A 22,864-nucleotide genomic window follows, 5' to 3' on the forward strand; every position below is an offset into this window, starting at 1 on the left:
GAATTATATTAACAAATTTCACTTGAGAAAATGGGGAATATGAATAACTTGCCCAGAGTCACACAACCAGATGGATAGTGAAACAATGATTCAAATCAGATTCAAACTGACTCTAAAACCACTACTCAAAACTCATATGTGGGGACCAAAATATCGAATATTTCTTGGTAGGACTCCTTCCCAGTAGCACTTCTGGGTCCCTTAAATATCATTTATTTAAAAATTTTTTAGTAATGATTTCTGCTTGCTAAAGACACCAACTGCATTTTTATTAACATGGCTCCAGTTTCTAGATCTAGAGCAATGTCAACCTAGGCAAGCATGAGTACTATCCTGAAGCCTTTTGCTGTATTTAGATCACCAGCCTCTGTGAGGGAGGGACTCATGGTGGGTGAGAGAGGCGCCATATTGGAATACATGTCTTTGCAGTGACTACAGCTCCCCTTGCCTCAGTTCCTATGCCCTTCTGTTAAGTCACATCAGCGACTGGTTCTGCACTCATCGAGCCCAGGCAGGGAGAAGAAGCCTGAAGAAGAAGTTTGAACCTAAGGCTGGAACAGGAATTCTGCATTTGGTCCCCTTTGGTGGACCAGGTGACCAGGTCACACCCTGAGGTGACCCCATTTGTTAAATCAGATAACTGCATAGGAATCTGTCCTTAAGTAAGTTGCTAGCTGGAAAACCAGTCTTTGAAATCAATAATTTAATATTTATATGTATACTTTTATGTATCTACGTTCATAGGAAGACTAAAATATATTCGTTTTAGGTTAAATACAACTTAAACATTCCAGTAAGGAAGAAGAGTGCATTGATTTCACTCCTGGATCTGGTTTCTTAGCCAAATCGGAGCCAGATGAAGTAATACGTTTCCTGTTTATGTTAAGTGACACACGTGTCTACTTACAACACCTCTCAATGGATTTCATATGAGAAAAAGATTGTTGTAAGTTTCATCTCTTCCCTAAGTGATGACTCTAGAGGCCAAACTTAATTCCCTTTAAACTCAATTATCTCACAAATGAATGCTCTGATAACCTGCGGAAACCAGCAGACACAATGTGATTAGTGAGCCAGAAAAAGAGGAAACCCCAGAGCAGCCATCGGCTGTCCTCATTTCTCTGCAATCAGCCCCTTCGTATCCCTGATAACAATGACAGGAGAATCTCTTCACCAGCACTGCCAGGTCTGTATCAGATGCCTTGCCTTTCACAGTAAATTCTCCATCCTCGGAGGCCTCTATGTGGTAACTTGCAGGGTTCAAGTGAAGGTAATCGGGCGTTTTCCACACCTTCCTTACGCATCTCCCATTATTCCTGCAGAGGTGAAAGCTGCACACCTCAGCGGCTCTGGTCACGTTGACTATGTAGCTCCCTAAATCAGAACTCACAAACTGCTTCACCTTTGTACAGTTGCCCTAGAAATGTAGAAACAAATGGGATTTAGTGCTTTTTCTGGTCTGGTAGGGTTAGAGCATCTAGATCCACAAGGCAACTCTTTGGACTTGATTGAAACTTAATGGCTTGGTTCCAGCCCATGAACTCTTAGGTTCAAGTGCTGTAACACAGGGGACCCAGACCAGAAAAATGAGAGGTGGTCGTGACAGGAGATGGAGAATATGTTACCGTAGGCTATCTGAACTTGCAAATGGGCCCCAGTCTCAGCATATACAACATTGCCTTCTTTCAGTTTACACCCTTTATTTCTTCCTTCTAGATCCCAAGTTAAGGGGTGTGAGAAAAAGAGGAACACACCCAAATTGAGAAATCGTGCCAGAGTTGCTGTCCTTTGGCCACCTTTCAGGTGTGTGTGCCTTTCAGGGTTGTGTTAGAACCGGAATCATCATGTTCTACCAAAGTGTTGTTGACCGTCAACCTGAGCCTTCTGGATTTTCCTGTTTATTATGCTCAAATACCGACTGCCCTGGGATCTAGCCTCCTCTATACTATTCAAACACAGGAAAGCCTGGAAGGCTGACCAGGTCATTTGTGTGTGGTTCCTATTGTGTGTTCTAAACAGAGGCCACCTGGTTGTGCACTCAGCTTCCTGATGATGCTCTTCTCAGGAGCCACATGGGCTGGAGGGGAAGTAGCACACCTGGAGAGTCAGGTACTGATCCTCAGTTTCTACCTAATTCTCATATGTGGACAGAGGAGACTTTTAACTTTATATTGTCACAAATAGTTTCATGAACAATGTCTTGGTAGCAACAAATTGAGCCTGTGAAATTCTAAGAATAATATCAGATCACCATGAACTTGCAAAAACTTCAATTTAACAAAAAGCATTGAGGGCTTCCCTGGTTGCAGAGTGGTTAAGAATCCGCCTGCCAATGCAGGGGGCACGGGTTCAAGCCCTGGTCCGGGAAGATCGCACATGCCGCGGAGCAACTAAGTTCATGCACCACAGCTACTGAGCCTGAGCTCTAGAGCCTGCAAGCCAAAACTACTGAGCCCACGCACCACAACTGCTGAAGCCTGCACACCTAGAGCCCATGCTCTGCAACAAGAGAAGCCACCGCAATGAGAAGCCGGTGCACCACAACGAAGAGTAGCTCCCGCTCGCCGCAACTAGAGAAAACCCGTATGCAGCAACAAAGACCCAACACAGCAATAAATAAATAAATAAATAAATAAATAAAAAGCATTGAGGATACAAGTATTATAATTCAAGGCAAAATGCATTACACTATAGGGATATAAACAAACAACATCTGGAAATACAGAAGAGATTGTAATTAATATGGATTGGGGAAAACTAGGAAGACTTCTTGGAATAGATAGTATTTGAGCTGGAAGAAATTTGAAGAGACATACTCTTATTTTAAATGCTATTAATTTTCAGCTAATTTCTCCATAGAAGAAAAATAAGTTCGATATGGATATTAAAAATTACCATCTGATTCCACTTCTCAAAATATGATGTCATACATTTTATGTAATGGCTAAATGCAAAGGCTCCAAGGTCATGCCATCTGTGGTTAGTGCCAGCTCCACCACTAGCTAGCCTAACTAACTGTTACCCTAGTTAGATTTCCTTTCTTGTTTCTTCATCTATAAATGAGGATGCTAGTCCCTACCTCATAAGGGTTATTATGATCAGGAAGTGAGCAAATCCGAAACAAAAAGGCACTTAGCACAATCCTAGCATATAGTAAATATTCAACAATCGTCAGTATTATGATTACTATCTTAACAAAAGTTAATCTTTATGGAGCTCTTTCTATGTATCAGGTGCTGATGTGGACTTTAATTCTAAAGCAGGTTTACTATGGGAGACCTGAGAGCTCTGATTAGAGTAAGTTCTATAGGAAAACAGAGCAAATAATGTAAATATTGTAATATTAACTATAACGCCAAGGTACTGTCTTACCTCAGATGAAGTCAAATTCATGTCTCCCCAGATAACAATGCCTGCAGCTCCCAAGGCAGCACTTTCTCCAATAGTACTGATTAGATCTTGCTAGAATGAAGACAGTTCATTACACTGTATTCATTTGAATATGAACAACCTGCCAGGGATTAGGATTGGAGGCTAAATTCAATATAATACATGAAACTATTCTCCAATTTCTTAGAGTACAGCAAATGTTAAATGAACCGGGGCTCAGACATTTCACTCGATAATCATATCAAAACATATTAAATACATATTTTTTAAACATATATTTTGCCGAACAGGACATTACTTTTAAACAATTAGCCTGTAAATAGCCACCAAAAGTTGCTTAACTGAAGTTAACTAGGAGTATATACACACAAACCAGCTATGAGTATATGACCTGGAAACAGAATCCAGAAGTTTTCCTTCTCTAAATGTGACGACTGCCTTGCATTCATCTTAGGCAAGTTCCCTTCCCCGTATGCAACACTCTCCTGAGAACTTTGCTTCTGCAGTGACTTGGAAGGGTTTTGTGTCATTTGGTTTCCCAGGATAGGCAAATGAACACAGTGTTAAGGGCCCCGCAGGATCTGATTTGATCCAGCCCTTATATTTGGTCCCTGAAATTATTTGTATTTAATTTTAAAGTACCTGATTTAATGGGCTTTATTTATGATTCCTCCAGTCACGGTAAGGCTGCCGGGAGTTTTCTCAATATGGTTAAGATAGATGAAAAAATTTCAGCAGGGAGAATTTTGGTTTTGTAATCCTAAAGGATTACTGTTTTAATGTTTAAAGATTAACATGAATCTAGGTCATTTCAGAGGGAAATTAAAAGTTGAATGTGTGCAGTTGGTTTCCTAAATAAAGTTTCTGCAGTTGATTTTCTAAATAAGTTTCTTTTTTTTTTTTTTAATAAATTTATTTATTTATTTATTTACTTATGGCTGCGTTGGGTCTTCGTTGCTGCACGTGGGCTTTCTCTAGTTGCGGCGAGCCAGGGCTACTCTTCGTTGAGGTGCGCAGGCTTCTTATTGCGGTGGCTTCTCTTGTTGCAAAGCAACAAGGCGCACGGGCTTCAGTAGTTGCAGCACGTGGGCTCAGTAGTTGTGGCTCGTGAGCTCTAGAGCACAAGGCTCAGTAGTTGTGACGCATGGGCTTAGTTGCTCCGCGGCATGTGGGATCTTCCCAGACCAGGGCTCAAACCCGTGTCCCCTGCATTTGCAGGCGGATTCTCAACCACTGCGCCACCAGAGAAGCCCTAAATAAGTTTCTTAAATTATAATATATTCCCCCACTCTTTCGAATAATAAGCATTCACCTTTTACTCCAAGGATTAATTTCTATCAGCTGTAGCTGGAAATGTAATTGGGCAATTTGGTGGAAATTAAAAGCAGACTTTAAACTGTATTTTGCCTTGGGCACTTTATATTAATACCCGTGCTTGAGAGAGAAATCTCCTCACCTGACACTTTTATAGTTCACTAAAATGAAGGTTTTACAATCTCAGTTTTTAAAGTTTGTTTTTGTTTTTGTTTTTTTTTCTGGGCAACTTTCTGGTAATTCTCAAATAAAGAAGAGATTTTGGTTTAAACTAATTTCTTTTCAGGTCCACATCTATTTCCATTTCCCAGGACCATGGTGTCAACCGAACAGGTCAGAGCTGACATGACAGGAAGGGGAGGAGTTTTTGTGAGGCTCAAATGAGATGGTGTAAGTGAAATGGTTTTGAGAATTATCCATGATATAGGAATACCGGAAAGAGGAGGAGCTAGCCATGCAGAGCCCAGAATGAGGACTCTGCTGGGTCCAGGTCCATTGCCTCTTTTGACAAAGACCTAAGGGAGCAGAGCTCCTCCCTCCACTCACTTTGAAACTTTCCTGAATATAGAGGTGCGATAGTCACATGATGTGATCAGAGGGGCAAAATTCCCTAATGTTCTTCCATGAATTCCTATTATGTGTATGTTACACCTTTCTTAGCTCTCTCACAGTTCTTGGTTATTCTGTTCTGGGTTTTGTTTTTGTTTTTGTTTTTTTTTCAGTCTAATTTGCTTTTCAGTTGTGGAAGCTTCTATTGAGATATCTTCAAGGTCAGAGATTCTTTCTTCAGCTGTGTCTAGTCTAAAAATAAGCCCACCAAAGACATCCTTCATTTCTGTTACAGTGTTTTTGATCTCTAGCATTTCTTTTTGGTTCTTTCTTAGAACTTCCATCTCTCTGCTTACATTGTCCATCTGTTCTTGCATTCATTCCACTTTATCCATTAGAGCCCTTAGCATATCATAGTTGTTTTAAATTCCTGGTCTGATAGTCAACATCCCTGCTATATCTGAGTCTAGCTCTGACTCTGCAAGTTGTGTTTTTGCCTTTTAGTATGTCTTGTAATTTTTCTCTTGATAGCTAGGCATGATTTAATTTTTCTCAATCGGCAGATAGCTCATACTGGATAAAAGGAACTTCTGTAAATAGGCCTTTAGTAATATTCTAGTAAGGTGTAGGGGGAATGGAAGGGTTCTACAGCCCTATGATTAGGTCTCAGTCTTAGTGAGCCTTTTCCTCTGGACTGTGAACCTCACAACTGCTTCTCAGTTGTTCCCTCCACCCCCTTAGGTGGGACAGGCTGCCTAGATGGGTCTAGAGATGGGTATCTCCCTTCTTCCAAGTGGAAAACTAGAGCCAGCTGGAGTTGAGTATTTCCTTTTCCACAGATCAGTTAGCCTCTGATAAAACCTCAGCAGGTTTGGCTGTGGTTAAACAGTTTCTCCTGAGGGTGGACCTTGTTCAGAACAGCGTGCTCTAGAGTACTCAAAATGGTTCCTTTTCTCCTTTGCCTGCTAGATGCATGAGGGGAGGTTTTCTCCAATATTCACTGTGAGGACCTGGTGAGCTCCTGGAGGTAAAACTCCCAAAAGTGTGCTCCCCCAGCCCCCATGACTGGGTCCCCATGGAATTTTAATCTCTCAGACTTGTCGACGCTGAGCAGTTTCCCAGTTACGGTTCAGGTTTCCCTACTCTGGCAGTGGTTCCCACAGAGGTTTCTGCTCGTGGGTTTCCAATCTGGTAAGTTGTGATTCTCTGTTTTCACCCGTCTGTCTCTCCAATTTTGAGGGCAGCAATTTGCCCTGTGTGTCCACACTTCTCTTATTAATCTAAGAAGAGTTGATTTTTCAGTTTGTTTAGCTTTTTACTTATTAGGACTGAGCTGCAACTTCCAAGTTTCTTATATGCTCAACTGGAAACTGGAGCTCTCCCATGAATTCCTTTGGGTTAAGGCTTTGTCATCAGGGGGAGGAGGGAGACAGAGCATCCACATTTTGTATTTACAGGTTATTGATCCATATTCAGTAAGTACGGAAACTACAGATGTTTGTGGTGAAAGCCACAGCTTCTGAGGTTGATATCAGGAGGGAATGTTTGTTAGTTTCTTTCCAATGTGTCCTTTAGCGTCATTATCAAAGAGAGTTTATTGGGACTGATTCAAAGTGGCAAGTCTTCCAGCATGTGTTGACTAGAGGTAAGGAGTCACTAGCAGATATTTAGGCAAATTCCTCTAACAAGTTATCCCACCGTCACCTAGCTGAGAGCAGGGTGCTGAATGAATCACAGAACAGCTATGCTTGGGGGGCCAAAAAAGCAGGGGCACTTCTCAGTGAGGGAAGTCACAGGTAAGATGTCGCTAGGAGTAAATTGGGACCACCTGAGAGCATAAGCCACATGAAAGGAGAAATAAAGGAAGAGCACCTGATGTAATAGCAACACATCCTCCAGGTCCCAGCCTGGTGTAAGGCAGCCTTGCCCTACCCATGATTCTTGGCTCAAATCAAGGTTTTGGAAGTTAAGAGTAGGAACACCCGGAGGACTCATTCTTTACACTTGGGTTTCAGTCCCTGAAGCTTTACCACAGTGCATGTAAGTCAGGAGCCCACTGCGGGGAGCTGGACCATCACTAATGTGCTCCCTTTGTGTGTTATCAGAGGGAATATTAATTAATTACAGTGGAAAACATCTTTAAATCTATAGTCAAGAGAATCCCTTTCATTATTATTTTTTTTTAATTAATTAATTAATTTATTTATGGCTGTGTTGGGTCTTCGTTTCTGTGCGAGGGCTTCCTCTAGTTGCGGCAAGTGGGGACCACTCTTCATCGCGGTGTGCGGGCCTCTCACTATCACGGCCTCTCTTGTTGCGGAGCACAGGCTCCAGACGTGCAGGCTCAGTAATTGTGGCTCACGGGCTCAGTTGCTCCGCGGCATGTGGGATCTTCCCGGACCAGGGCTCGAACCCGTGTCCCCTGCATTGGCAGGCAGATTCTCAACCACTGCGCCACCAGGGAAGCCCCCCTGCAGGGAAGCCCCCCTTTCATTATTTTTTAAAAGCATATTATCAGGGCTTCCCTGGTGGCGCAGTGGTTGGGAGTCCGCCTGCCAATGCAGGGGACATGGGTTCGTGTCCCGGTCCGGGAGGATCCCACATGCCGCGGAGCAACTAGGCCCGTGAGCCACAACTACTGAGCCTGCGCGTCTGGAGCCTGTGCTCCGCAACAAGAGAGGCTGCGATAGTGAGAGGCCCGCGAACCACGATGAAGAGTGGCCCCCGCTCGCCGCAACTGGAGGAAGCCCTCGCACAGAAACGAAGACCCAACACAGCCAAAAATAAATAAATAAATAAATAAATTTTTTTAAAAAAAGCATATTATCAACAATATCTAAATTGCATTTATATATGTGGTATAGGCAATCTACTGTGTGAAATGAGGCTTTACAGCCCGCATATGATTCCCCCAAGCTATGGCTGCCGACTGAAATTTCATTCTTACATATTCCCCTTTCAAGTTTAAGACTCTGATACTTGTTAAAAAGTGTTATCTATACCACATATATTTCTGTAGTGCTTTCAATTTTCATTTTTAACTTCTTATTTGATTTTCATAATATTTCTCCTAAGTAGATAGGGCAGGTAATATTGTGCCATTTTGTAGATTAAGACAATGAGGCACTGAGGTCTGGAGAGGTTAAGAGATTTGGGACTTATTGGTAAGTTGTTTTTCTAATCCTAATTATATGTGTGTACACACACAAACATTTTAAAATGCAGATATCTTTGGGAAGGCAGAAATGGAAGCCACTACTAGTATTTACAATTTGGTATAAGTGAATATCACATTTTAAGAAGCTTGTGGGCAGGTTTTTATTGAGGATGGAATAAAATGGTGGTCTGATGGTTTAAAACATGTGGAAATGCCTTGCCATTCAGAAAGTTTAGAGAATGATACCACGGGACTAACAAAGAAAATGGTTTCTAGGTGGGACCCTAACTGTTGTTCCTTCTTCTCTTAGAGGGAACAGAAATGTTTCTGAGGCTGTAGCTGTTCAAGAAGGAGCTTACCGTTGGCTTGCAGAATGTGCAGAAGGTACCAGTAGTTTAAACTAATCTATTGAAATGAACACTTTGTCCTTTAAAGTTTGTTTCTTCCAAAAGTAAATTTGTTATCACTAAAGAAAGGAACTTGTTTGAGCCAAACATAGAAAAGCAAAAGAAGTTTCACAGAGGAAGGTGGTATTTAACTTTCAATTCTAGAGTCAAGACTATTTTATAAAGATGTAGATAATTTTTTTACACCTTCCAAATAGTGTTAGTTTCCTACCATTCTCAATCAGTTGTTGGTGATTTTTCTGGGTAGTATTAATATCAGTTCACAAGAAAGAATTTTTGTCTTTACTCATCTCATCAGTGGTGTCAGAGGCACAGCATTGACCAAATCCTGATGTATTTGTGTCATTTCTCCTTCTGAGGTGTAAGCTCTCCTCTCTGTCTGCTCCACAGATACCTACTGCTCACGGTAGAGTCCTCACTGGGGTGTTTCCTGAGTCTCCTTTGGATGCTTCATACTCAGAACATCTTTATATTTTGATACATGCTGGCAAATTGAAACTTGTTATGGTGGAGAAAAAAGAAAGGTGATCAACCCCTAGTGTGCAGCAATATCTTAAAATACCTCTGCATCACAAATGTGAAGGTCTGAACAAGGCTCAAGTCTTCTCATAATCACACATAATTATCCAAGTCCAAAGATTAGAGTAGCATCTTCTTTGAAATTTTTATCTCTACAAGGTTCCATTTCAGTGACTAGAGTAGTAAAGGGAAAGTAAGGGAGAGAAAATTGGGCTGAAAGTTCATCTATCTTAAAAGCTACACTCACAGTTTGTGTGAGGTCTTTGGCTGCATATATGACTTAAGTAAAATAAATAGAATAAAACTTCTAGATGTAAGTTTTAACCTAGAGTTATGAAACCATCTACTAGTGATGAATTTACTCTTGAATTTAGAAACTCACACCACTCTTACCAACTTTCCATTAACTGTGGTCATAGAGTCAAGAATAAACCAGATGGCTAAATCTATAGGGGTCACCTACTTTTAGCAGATTCGTAACTCCCTTATTCCTTAAAAAATTATTTTTAATTGTGTGAAAAAAACACATAAAATTTACTATCTTAGGTATTTCTGAGTATATTCATGTTGTTGTGCCTCCCTTATATCTTTTATAAAACCTGCTATTGTGCCTTAAAAAGAAAACACATTTTTCCTCTTAAGATTTTTAACGATGAGGCCAGCAGCAGAAATGTCTACAATTCTACTTCCACACGTATGAGCAAATGACTCCATTTTAAACAGTTTCTCTGATTTCCCAATCTGTTCACCCCCAGTTGTGTCAGTAACCTTCGCAAGAGGCCAGTTGTAAGGAAACACAATCAAAGTTGGGGAGCGGGAAGTAGTTGCTGACATTGCACTTTAACCCCTTCCCTCCTTACTTTGTCCCTTGAAAGACAAATAATAAATGAGATAATCAAAATTCAGCCTGTACAAATGAAGAATCTGAGTGGATGACTACTCAGAGGAAGAATCATGCTCCTATCTAATGGACCACTATTCTGGAATTCTTTAAAGAACATAATTAGCAGAGAAATGTCTCTTTTAGAGATAAGAGGAAATCTCCTTATCTTTGTCAAGGGGTATTTTTCTTACCTTAGAAAGAAAAAATAAAGGTTGGTCTCTGTAGCCTAACCTTATATAGACGAACACAGGCAGAGCATAATCATGGGATGTCATGGTGGAGATCCTCATGGATTCGTGCACCCGAAATTGCGAGAAACACAAAACATTTTCGCTGTCTCCAAGAGATTTCCTGACACCGATAGAAGGATATAAAGCAGCACTGCTGTTCCAGAGCCAAGAGAGCTCATTGTTCCTCAAAACTTCTTCTGGGCATGACCCAGTATAGTTTGGGGCATAAACATTATAATTTTGGCAATCAGGATATAAATAGTAACCCCAAAGGCCCTTGGGTCTGCTCTTAATTCCCAGTTCGATGGTTTCCTTCATGAAAGCTTTTGCACATTCTTCAAAGGTTGCTTTGGCTAAATATTCAATATCAGCAGCTGATACATTCTCCTGCATCTCAGAAATAAGCTTTCTTGATTTCTGTCTGTAGACGTCTTTTGTGTTCCAATTCCTGGCCCACTGGGGTCGCCAATATTCCCAGTCTATAACAGCAAGTCCACTGAAATCTTCAGAAGGGATATAATAATTAATATCTTGGTCAGCTTTTTCCAGATGTACCTGCAAACTTATGTTCTGGGGGAGACCCCCATTAATGGGAACTCCCTGGGATGTATACCATGGATAGTATCCCAATCTGCTGACATAAAATATGGTGACATTTTGCCCCCTGGCCCTGGCCAGTGGACTTCCAATCACCCGAAACATTTTCAAATTTAGTCTTAAATTATATTTTATCAAGCACTGATCTGTTGGAGCATTCCAGGCAGCTATAAAAGGTTTCCTTTGATAAATTGGAAGTTGGGCAGGTTTTAGGGAAGAGATAGACTTCAGAATGAAAAGTATGAGCAGCCATGATGTGAGATGTATTGGTTGAACAACACAAAACCTTAGTTGTCCTTCAGATAACGGTTTCATGATAAGATAAAAATCTTCTCTTCTGCTTTAATGCACTCTGGAAGACCTGAGGAGAGATTTAATCTTCTGTTAGTGATAATTTTGAGGAAAAAGACTCAAATGTTGGCTGGATATTATTATAGTTGTTATCTATTTACATTCTTTAAGTACATTTTATTTAAAGGTCTTAAAGATCCCTATAAATAAATTGAGATAGAAGTGAGTGCAGTGACCTAACTTCTATTCAGGGGGAAGCAATGCAACTCAACAAACATTCATGGAGCATCAGATGCTGTGTCCAGAATACAAAATGAATAAGATGTGGTCCTTGCCCTCAAAAAAGCTCACGATCAAATAAAGATGTAAAATAGTATTCACTACCATTTTGGAAAACTCATCAAATCCCAGGCTCTGTGCTTACTTCCTGAATAAATATTTATCTCATTTAACTTTGTAATACCTTTTTATTATTTCGTTCAATAAGCCAAATGTCTGGTTGCTTTCCCAGGCTTCCTTGCCGCTAGGGTACTGGTATGTGACCATGGCCAGGACAATTAGATGCAGCCCACTCTAGACTTTGAATTGAGATCTTGGGAATCAAAGTGGCTAAAAGGTGGTGGTGCCAGTGATCACAGAAATTCCAGAAATTCCGGGAGTGGCAGTGCCTGTCAGGGCGCCCACAATCTGGTAGCCATGGTGTTGATGTGAAGTGGCAGCTTTGTCCTCACGGAACAGCACTCTTCTGCACAGATCAGAGAGGTTTTGTTTTGGTTGCTTACAACCAGGAACTCTAACTGACAGAGATGCTTTCCATGCAATCTGTGGCTCGTGAGTATTTCCTCCAGCAAAGGTGATCACTGTGGGCAGCATGTTGTATGTAATTATCATTTTTAATCACCAGGTGTCACCAGGCAAACCTTACAGCATTTCTCAGGCCTAGGACACAGAGGTAAACAAAAATTATAAGTAATCTGTAAAACTTTATTCAACGACATTAAGAAGTCCTAAGTTATACATAAAATATCAGTTTGGGATATACACAAAATACCAGTTTTTAAGGCTATGGAGGTAGATATTTTCTTCATCCATTCACAGAATAAATATCTGTATCCTTCCACAATGCAAAGATGAGTAAGATTACTTAGTAACATGAAATATACTGAACGTATAAATTATGGTTTGAAGAGAACAGTATTTTCAAGGGAGTATAATTTTATGAGTACAATAAGAATTGTGGTCCTCAAAACTGCCTCTTATCTTTGAATGTTTTTATCATATTCTGCCTCAGGGTAAGAAAAATGGGTGTGCATAAGGTGTTCATTCATAGAAAAACATTTTTTCTTTGAATTTAAAATTCAGTTTATGTTAGAGAAGGCTATGTATGTATACCAAAAAAATCTATTCTCCCAGAACACTTCCTGCTTTGGGTTTTATTCAAAACATAGTTTTCCACTGATTATTGTTTCCCTTTTGGTCAGCCTCCTCATCACTGCCACAGAAAGTCCTTGTTCATTTACTACAAAGTTACCAAGTGGGTCTTTTCTCCTATCCTGGAACATTGTTATTCTCCTTTCTCCAGTAAATGGTAGGCGCACTTTCCACGGCAGGGGGCAGGCAGAGCTCCTGATAAAATGCACGGGTACACAACGAGTACAGGCAAAATAAACAAGGAAAATCCAGTGCCTGTGTCTTCTGTTTGCTGTACGCCTTGGGTTTCTGCTTCCCACGCAGGTTTGTCCCAGCGCTGGTGCCCCCTCTGTCACTCTCCTAGTTAAGCATGGCTTGCTGGGAGGAGAGTCCCTCGCTCGGCACCTCCCAGACAATCTTTTCAGTCCCCTGCTCCCGCTGTGCTATCATTAGCTGTGTGCTTCTCCCACCCTCTAAGGTTCCTTCACCAGGGAACCTCCCCAGGCCTGCCATTGGCTTCAGAATCCCTCTAAACCCCTTTCCCTCATCCTACCCAGGCCATCAAAATCCCCACTGCCAAGCTCTACCTGTATCTTGACTAGTTGTCACAGCATAACAATCTGTGAATTATCCACACTTAACCATGAGTCACCAGTAGCACTTTCCTTGTCTTTTTCCCTTCCCCACTCTCATAATCTTTCCAGGAAGTTCTGCTTTTTTAAACAAATCTCGAATTAGTGGAATATTAGGAAGAATTGGCAGGATATTGGGGGTGGGGATGGTGAGGAGTTCAATCTGAATTTTTCCCCTAAATTTTATCACCCAGTTTTCTCTTCTTAGGTTTGTTCTGAGAACATGTATGAAGGACTAGTTCCCTTCCTCCAACTGGGAAACTTCCATGAAGACGTTTTGAAGGGCCCTGGATAAAAGATTCCCAGCAAAGTGACACATCCGTGAAAGCCAGAGGGTAAAGGGAGGTAGATTTCTCCTCAGAACCTCCCCTGGTGGAAGCAAGAGCCACAGTGAGGAAGGCTTGGCCACCACTGCTTTGACCTTGGCTTCACAGTTCTGGACTTCTTCACCCACTGAGAAGAGAACGTGACACCAACAACAGGAAGTTGGGGACTGCCTTCCATCAAGCAGGCCTCAGACCTCACAGCAGTACAGCTACCCCTCCTGATGGTGAAGGATGGTGAGGAAGACAAGGGGTCCCCTTGGGGGAGGAGGCCCTTCATGTACAGATACAAGAGTCTGCAGAGAAGTCTCTGTCCCCTGCTTATTCCTATTTCCCCTCTCACTCCTTCCTCCCCAAAGTTTACTTGCTTGTGATGCATTAAAAAAAATCACCCCCCCACCCCGATTTCAGAAGCTGACAGCACTCACAGCCAGGCCATGTTATTCTCCTATTAGACATAAACAATCTCACAGAATGCCAACCTCAAGTTTATTCTCAGACTATAATAACATGAGATAAAACAAGGCCACTTTTTCATTGTGTCTGAGCAGAAATAAAACGAAGATCACTGTGCTACCCACAGAACACCAAGCATCCCTCTCTTGCTAAATGACTGACTTCTGTTCTTTACCCAACATAGAAATGCCCCTGCTTTCTGACCACATCCAATCTGGAGAAAATCCCTGTTTTCTCAGACCCTCTGCCAAATCACCCAACTAAACCTAAATTCTGTAACAGGTTCTTTCTGACACCATCTTACGGGAACACCTCACAGCTCCCTGTGGTGTGTGTCTTCCTTTGTTGCAACATGTCATTACCCAACTCATGGAACTGCAGGTGTGTTCCTGGTGGTCTTTGGGGAATTGGCACCTGGGTGATAGCAAAGGTATTGAGCACCTTCTACACATCAGGCTCCCATTCCAAGTACTAGGAATACAGTAGTGAGCAAAACAGACGTAAACACCTGCCCTCACAGAGCTTAAATCTTTTCAGGGGAGACAGACAATAAACAAGGTGAGTAAAATATACAGTACATTGGATGGTGGTAACAACAAAGAAAAGAATTAAGCAAGGATTCATTTTAGATGGGAAGGCCTCAGTAACCTGAAAAGAAGTGACCTGAGAAGAAGATAAAGAGTAAGGCTGGAGGATGTCTGGGGAAGCATGGGGGGAAAGCAGGTGCAAAGGCCCTGTGGCAGGCACATGCCTGCCATGTTTAAGGAACTTCAAAGAAGCCAGTTACTAAGTAAAAGGGACAGAGAGGTAAGAGAGAGGGCCTTGTAGGGCCTTGTTGGAGCTATGGCTTTCACTCTAAGTGAGATGGGAAGGAGTTAAGAGAGTTTGGAGAGAAGAATGACACTGTCTGATTTGGGCTTAACTGGATTTCTTAGGCTGCTATGTTGAGGCAAGACTGAAAGTGAAAGGGCACAAGAAAGAAGCAGCAGGAAGCCTGTAAGGAGGCTCTTGTCATAATCCAGGACAGAGATGACAGTGGCACGATCCAGTTATTTAGAAGAACTTCACAATATCTTTAATAATCACCAACACAGAAAAATAATAAGATTATAAATCTATAAATTAATCCTACTAGTTTTGTTTTAATTTTGATTGCAACTCTAAACTTCTGTTATATACAATGTAGTTTTTTTTTTCATGCAGCATGGTGATTCATACTAATCTTTAAGATTAGAGGGAATACTTTGGGGAGTTTCCCCAAAAACATACACGTTCATTTCTTAATATTAATGTATTAGTGGAAGGAATTAATTTTCCAAGTCTACAACTCTTCTGTTTCTTTTTTTTCGTGATATTGGGATTTGTTTTCAAAACCTTTAAGACTCCAAGTGTCTTCCCCTAAATCCACAAGAGTTTAAAAAGGTATCCTGAAGGTCATTATCCCCATTTTTATTGGAAATTTAAAAACGCAATGTTCTATTTCCAAACCTTTAAGGAAAGTACTGACTGAAGTGATATTTTGTTGCCAATAATAAACATATATGCATAAATATTTATCAGAATGGAAAATAGAGCAGAGCTGCTGAGTTCAACTCAACTCTGTAGAAATAATTGTTAACCTTCTTTCTCATAAAAGCTTATTAGAGAAAAGGCCAATAATAGGCTTCCATTTTTTAATCTGAAGAATGTTATTACCTTAGTCTGACTGTTAATCAATGTCTTATCCTGATGGTTCTTAAGTTCTTCTCTCATGAAATATCAATATTGTAAAAGCTGGCCCTAAGTGTTCCAGCAGAAGAAAAAATATATTTTAATGGATAGAGTTTTTCCCATACACTTTTCTTAAAAACTCGATGCCTATTGGTTTACAATATAATATACTATATGATAAGAGTTGTGTAAGTTCCACAATTCATCATTAGGTACTAAATTTTGTTATAACTCTATTTCACGTCATAATCAAAGGACACTGATGTCCCTCCATCTGAACAAATTTTAGAACTACTGGACTATCTTGATTGTACAAAACGGCTTCCCTTCCTAAAAATGAGCTTAAGTTTTGTAAGTATATAAAAATGACTATTTCAGTGTTGCTTGTGCTAATGGGAAATTCACTCTTCAGTGTGAAAGGCCACATTTTTTATGAAGCAAGAGCATTTTAAAACCTGAAAGAGAATATAATTGTCTTTACATAAGCGTATATACTTAGTCTTTGTCAAAAAGTATTACTTCTCCTTTAGGACTTGAAATTTCTTGCAGCCAAGATCAACAGCTTCTAGGAAAAGCACACAAAGTCTTAGAACCACATTTTGAATAAAATGTTCCCTCTGTCAAACCATTTTTAACTAAGCTCCTTAAAATAACATTAGGTTGATTTGAATCCTCAGTTTTCTACTTGAAGTTTTTGAACTGTAAAACCATCTAGTGGTCTGTGAAATGTTACTAAGGTTTTTTTCAATGTCCATAGTCAAGATTATAACTTAAAACACCCTCTACTCCCATAATATGACCCAAGCCATTGACCAGAAGAGCTGGGATACCAGGCAAGGTAAGCAGACAGAAACTAGGAAGCTGGGGGTGGGTGGTGGTGAGGCCAAACCTCAGGCTTAAGGACTACAAGGATATTTAAATAGGAGAGTTTGATCTGGGTTCTCTAGATACCAGATCTGAATGTCAGGGTACAGACTGGAGTGGCAGGGCAGGCACTTGAGAGGAAAAACGTTGTGGCCAGGTCACATTGTTTTCTCTTAAGTAAGCATGTCTTAATTTCAATTTCTGCCTTTGTCCTGACAGGAATGGCTTGGAATCTAGGGTTGTCCTGGTTTTGTTAACAGCACCCATTCCTCTGTATGAGCATACATATTTTAGCAAGGTAGGAAATTTGAGCAAGGTGAAATGTGCAAGCACTGGCTCCAAACTCCCTGTAATGAAGAAAGAATAAAGAATGATGGTGCATTCCTGGTGGAAACAGAAGGCTGAAAATTTTTATCTGAATGACAAATGCATAAAACTTTTCACCTGGAAATTCTGCTTCTGTGTTATTCATTGCAGCATTGCCTATCATTTCCAAGTTGGAAACAAATGTCTGTCATTAAGGGACTGGTGAAATAAAGCATGGCTTTCCACACAATGGAATACTATGCAGCTGTAACAAAGAATGAGGTTGCCTCTCCATGTTGATATGGATATTCACCAGATATCATCATAATTATTCTTTAAGATATATATTTGTTTTATGTATATGTCTGTACATATACTTAAAATTCTTAAAAAGCTAGATATATATAGAATGCTGCCATTATTTTTCTGAGAAAGGGATATATATATATATAAAAGTATGTGTATATATGTAATATATATGTGTAAATATGTGATCTGTGCACTAAGGAATATCTCTGGAAGAATACTTGATTGCATTACTTGCCTACAGGAAGAGGAACTTGTGGCTGAGGGAGAGAAACGGCAGGGGTAGGATGAGATTTGGGGGGGGGAAACTTCTGTTGGGATTTTGTATTATGTTGATGTAGCAGCTATCCAAAACCATTACTCAAATTTTTAAAAAATGTATAAAGTTCTTTGGAAAAGAAAGAAGATGTACATTGATTCTGACTATAAGAAATCTGGCATGGCTTCCTAAACAAGGTAATATCTGAGTTGATTTTATTACAAAGATCATTTTTTTATAAAGTTATTTGAGAAAATGGTATGCTTTTCTGCAACATGGCAAGAAAAAGACCTTTACAGGAAATAAGAGGGGTTTTATTTTTTGTAGTTGAAGTAAACACCATCAGCCAGAGCTTTAAGTTACCACTCTATGCTGACACGTGGATATTAAGAACTAATTATAGGTTGTTTAATTATCTATGGTAAAGGAAAACTAACAGTGGTTAATGGTTTAGGAGATGTTCAGTAGGAACACAGAAGATAGGCCTAAAGAAATTGATTAGTGTTATTATGCACCACAAAAGACAGTGCACAATACTACTACATTACTTATTACAAGTGGAAAAATATGCTGTAGGGTAATAGGCTTTCTCTGATTGTAAACAATGCAAAGCTCTAGCTATAACAATAAAAGCATTTGGAGGGATTTGATATGAAAAAGATGCTTTGATCATTCTTTTTATTTCCTTGCCTATACATTAATTTTGGTGATTTATCCAACTAATGTAAAATAACTCAGGAAGTTGCATTTTACCCATTCAACTTCAGATCATTTTTTCTTGTGTTTTCTTAACCACTTCAATTCCAGTGTATTTTATCCAATAGTACCTTTTTGATGGAAATTAACTTCTGACTTTTTAAAAAATTCTTCAATGTTTATTGCATTATTTTTATTTTTTATTCCTCCTCACACTTCCCTATTATAAACCCTTTGTCAAATCATATTTCTTTCTTTGAGTTCTATCCAACTACCCTGGTGTGTTTACAACACAAAATAAGGAGATCTCAGTGCAATATAACAGAAGCCAGTATGAAGCAGAGGTTACTGGAAAAAGCACACTGGAAAAAGTTTCATTGTCTCACCTATTCAATTTTTATTTATATTGTTTTAATTTGCCTTTATAGCATATCACAATACTGTCTTTTGTGGGGGGGCAGCAAGGGTATGAGGATAAATGATAGCATTTTATATATCCAAATATAGTACTGACGCCTATCCTCTATGAGCGGAAATCTCAGTTTTTCAAAATTATACTTGTGAACTTAAATTCCACTTTTTAAATTTATGAATATGGGATGGAATCTTGCCCACCACCCCTTCCTCCACACCCCTCTGCAACTTTATAGCCCTCTGGCTGACGTTTTCACAAAAGACAGATTTTCTAACCAAGATGGCAATCCCTCTGAATTGGATTGCTCTCTGGACATCTCACCACTATGGCCTCGCTTCCTGATACTCAATTGATTCATGCCTGAGTTTGCAGTGCCCTTTGGCATTACAACCAATGTTCCCTACCTAAAATATCCCTGTCAACCTTCAGTAAACTTGTTTATAAACTGTCAAACCCATTACAATTAAGCAATCTGAGAAGACTGTGGCACATAAAAAATTAAGAGCTGGCAAAATTATGTTTGCATGTATTTTTCTTCGCTTTTCAGGTTTGGATATTGTATGCTTAGCTACCTAGATATCTCATACCTCCTTCTAAGGCTCTAGGCTTCCACTTCAGGTACACCTGCTGGATGTATGATAAAGTGTTTGATGTTGCAAGTGAATGTGCTGGTCAGCCTGAGCTCCACCAGGTTTTAATAGCAAATAGTATGTATTATCGTGTAACCAAGGAATTATGCTTTATTTTTTAAAAATTTTAATAAACTGTTGAAACACCAAATATAGTAGCTAACTAATCATTAATTTGTATGAATTTGAAAAAAGATCATTACTTGATCTCTACTTTGGTTGCCCATTCACATGATATGAGAGGTGTGTTGCACTTGGATATTAGTAAAGAAAGTTGAGTTTCTGCATTAATTATATTAGCATATACTAACCATAAATGTGAAGTAAATGCTTTTTCATACAATGAATTTTTAGTTCCTTAAAAAGTTTACTCGTTCATGACCATTAATTCCACGCAGTTTAATTATACAAACCATATAACTTGAAAATATTTTGAAATAGATTTTGGTTTCCAAATGTAACCTTGACAGAATCTCTTAATACAATAAGAAAATTTGGAAATGTTCCAGTCATGGGTTCTGCGTTGGACTAAGAATGCAACAAGGTTGTTCTGAGATACCTATGATAAAGGCAGAGCAATTCTAGCCTAGGATAATAGCCAATTCTTGAACCACCCAATATAATGCATCTAAGAAATAGTGTTCCTTGAAGAGTGGAATTTTTTTTTTCAAGTATACTTGATAAGAGGGAGCATGGGATTTATTCATTTGGATCTATTATGAACATTGGACCAATGCTTAGGTGAAAAGCTTCCTTCTGTGAAAAAGACAACTGGAGATTGTTCCTGTTAGAAATTCATAGCAACTGCAAGTCTATTATATGTAGAAAAAATCAAGTATATGCTAACCTAAGGAGAACTAGATTTCAACAAACAAGTAATTATAGATGATGATGTAAATATAACTATAACTTTAATTACTGAATTTGCTAAAGTTTTTCCCAAGAAAGAGTCAGGTTCCCATAGAAGTTTATTGCTAAGAAAATATGGTACATATTATGATTCTCAAAAACATTATAAAGGACATGAACCCTGAATCTCTGCACATGAATTTTTTATAACTTGTTATTTTTAAAAATTTTCTTAACTTCACCATTTAACACCTTTTCAACTCTTTGCTCCTGACTCTACTTAAACATTAAGAATCTATGAATAAATACTTCAACAAGGAACCTTCTTTCTGTCATCAAACTGAATTCAAATTTACAGATAAGGCTGAAATAAATCATGTGACTAAACTCTCTTAAGTATATCTACAATATAAGTATTTATTATTAATATGAATATCTTAATTAGTAATGGCTCTAGATTAAAGTTCGTTGTTCAGGAGCTGGCCATGAAGGAGTTAGAGATAATCAAGTTTCATTGCCTAAGCTACGTTATTCAACTCATAATTTTTCAAAATTTTCACTTACCTTTGGTGTATGTAACCACCGAAGTAGACAGCTTTTTTCTCCATCTTTAGGCTATTTCTTGACTTTAAGATGTACTCTCTCCAATGGATTAAATGATTTAAGATTTGTCTTTCTCATATTGTTTTGGTACTTGTTCTTTCTTTTCTGGAAAATCTAAATCTATCTATCTTTATGTATATATATGTTTACATCCTCTTCCCAATTACTGATTTTGTTATTTGAAGTGCCTGTTGATTTTCATCTCTAAATATGCAGTCCCTTTATTAGTATTTGGAAAGAAAGTTTGAAACATATTTTATGACCAAAAAAATAACCATCTTCTGAACCACTTTAAATGTCATATGTTTCCTAAAAACTGCAATACTTGTTCCAAATAACAGCCCTCTAATACTATCCAATACAGTAGGTATGATAACTATGTAACATATCTTTTAAAATACACTTTATTAACGATCATGCAAAAATAAATCTTTATCAAATAAAGAAATACACTTATATGTAAAGAAAACCATTTAGGTATATAAAGTTAGCTTGAGGGATTCTTCACAGCTATCAGTTATAAAAAATATTAAAATTGTGGCTCTCTCATAAAGTCACATGTTCTATGGCTTATCTATAGTTAGTTTACTAACCTGCTTCAAGGAATACCTTCTGATGTTATTGTATTAAGGATTAAGTATTAGGTTATGATAACCCAACATACTGCAAAAAGCTGCTTTTCAGAGAAATTGTTCATACAGAAGAGAAATGAAACAAGTCTCAAATAGATACTAATGTGAGAATCATCCTCAAATACAAATTTATCATAAAAAATGAACTGGAATTTAAGTTATATCTGTCAGCGACAAATGTATTTTTTACAAAGTTAGGTTCATAAAAGCAAGTTCACATTTTGAAAGATACTGAATTTGGAAACGAAATAAAATAAGTTAGGCCAGAAAAGAAATCAGGGTATTCCAAGAAATGAAACAAAACTAGTTTTCTTCTAACTAACTCCTCTGAGAAAGCATGTTTCTAAAAACAGTCCTTAAAAAATTTTCAAACAAAACAAAAAGTGTATTTTACCTTTGCTTTTGTTTGCTGCCCGTCCTTTAGTCACCTGATGCACAGCAGAGGTTCAGTGGCAAAAGGATGCCCTATGGCTGTTCAGAGAAACATGTCATTACAGAGGTGACTCAGTCCTCCAAGTTAAACTGGAGGCTGGCATTACATCTCTTTATAACCAAAGTCAGACTCTCTTAAAAGCACATTGGTATAAGTGACCATTGTTTCTGAAAATACCCAATTTAAATTCACTGACTTAAGAAGGAAGAAAGAAAACTTTGATTGAGACTTTAGTTGGAAAATAGAGGTAAAAATAATCGTACATTGGAAAGATTTCCTAGGATGTGCGATCCTTGATGATAATGGAATTATTAACTCTTAGTGGGGTTTTAGTCATCATCCTGAGTAAATACATTAATCTACTAGAACCACTGGTTCAAGATGATAAACTGAGATCATCTATTTACTGTGTCATCTGCAGTACATGTCCTTAGAAAAAGTACAGTATAAAGCTGAAAACAAGAAGAGGTGACATGACTCAAAGATTGAAAATAGACTGAATTGAATCAGAGATTTTTAACAGTAGAAATTTACTTTAAAGGTATGAACTGTCCCTTCCATTGGAGAAAAAAACCTTAGGTGCAGAGACAACGGCTCCAAAAAACCCAAGTGCATGGGGAACCAATTCTCTGAGCAATCAGTTAAAATATTGACTCCAGTATAGCAGAACCAGTCAGACCATTCAACTTCCCAGAGTATGGAGCACGACAGGTAAGAGAGCCAGTGACCCCAGGACATTGAAATATAGAGAAAGACCTTCCCAGGTAGGGTTCAGAGTGTCCGTGGGACCCAATACAAGAGCAGTGCTGAACTGGGTATAGCTGGGTCTCCCCAGTGGGCACAGAGGGCATAAAAAGGCTGCTCAGCCCTCAAGGGAATTACACTCCTCTTCCAAGGTAATTTTCTCCTTACTTTGATGATTGTGAGGGTTCCTACCAACCTGCCTGTTTTCTGCTCACATGCCCCAGATGGGATCTTACTTGTCAGCGTGCCTCAGCCCCTTT

The 22,864-nt window shown here is 39.0% G+C and overlaps 1 protein-coding gene across 1 annotated transcript; it reads right to left on the reverse strand.

The window, feature by feature from the left end:
• Window positions 1-1,015: 1,015 nt before the first annotated feature.
• On the reverse strand, window positions 1,016-11,905 carry HYAL4 (hyaluronidase 4). Its single transcript, XM_007177284.2, has 4 exons — window positions 11,801-11,905; window positions 10,411-11,407; window positions 3,373-3,462; window positions 1,016-1,417 (listed from the first exon to the last, which is right to left on the reverse strand). Exons 2-4 carry the CDS (start codon window positions 11,359-11,361, stop codon window positions 1,016-1,018), a joined length of 1,443 nt encoding a protein of 480 aa, XP_007177346.2. The 5' UTR covers window positions 11,362-11,407; window positions 11,801-11,905.
• Between the last annotated feature and the right edge of the window lie 10,959 nt (window positions 11,906-22,864).

Source organism: Balaenoptera acutorostrata, chromosome 7 (genome assembly GCF_949987535.1).
Source record: "Balaenoptera acutorostrata chromosome 7, mBalAcu1.1, whole genome shotgun sequence".
Lineage (NCBI taxonomy): Eukaryota > Metazoa > Chordata > Mammalia > Artiodactyla > Balaenopteridae > Balaenoptera > Balaenoptera acutorostrata.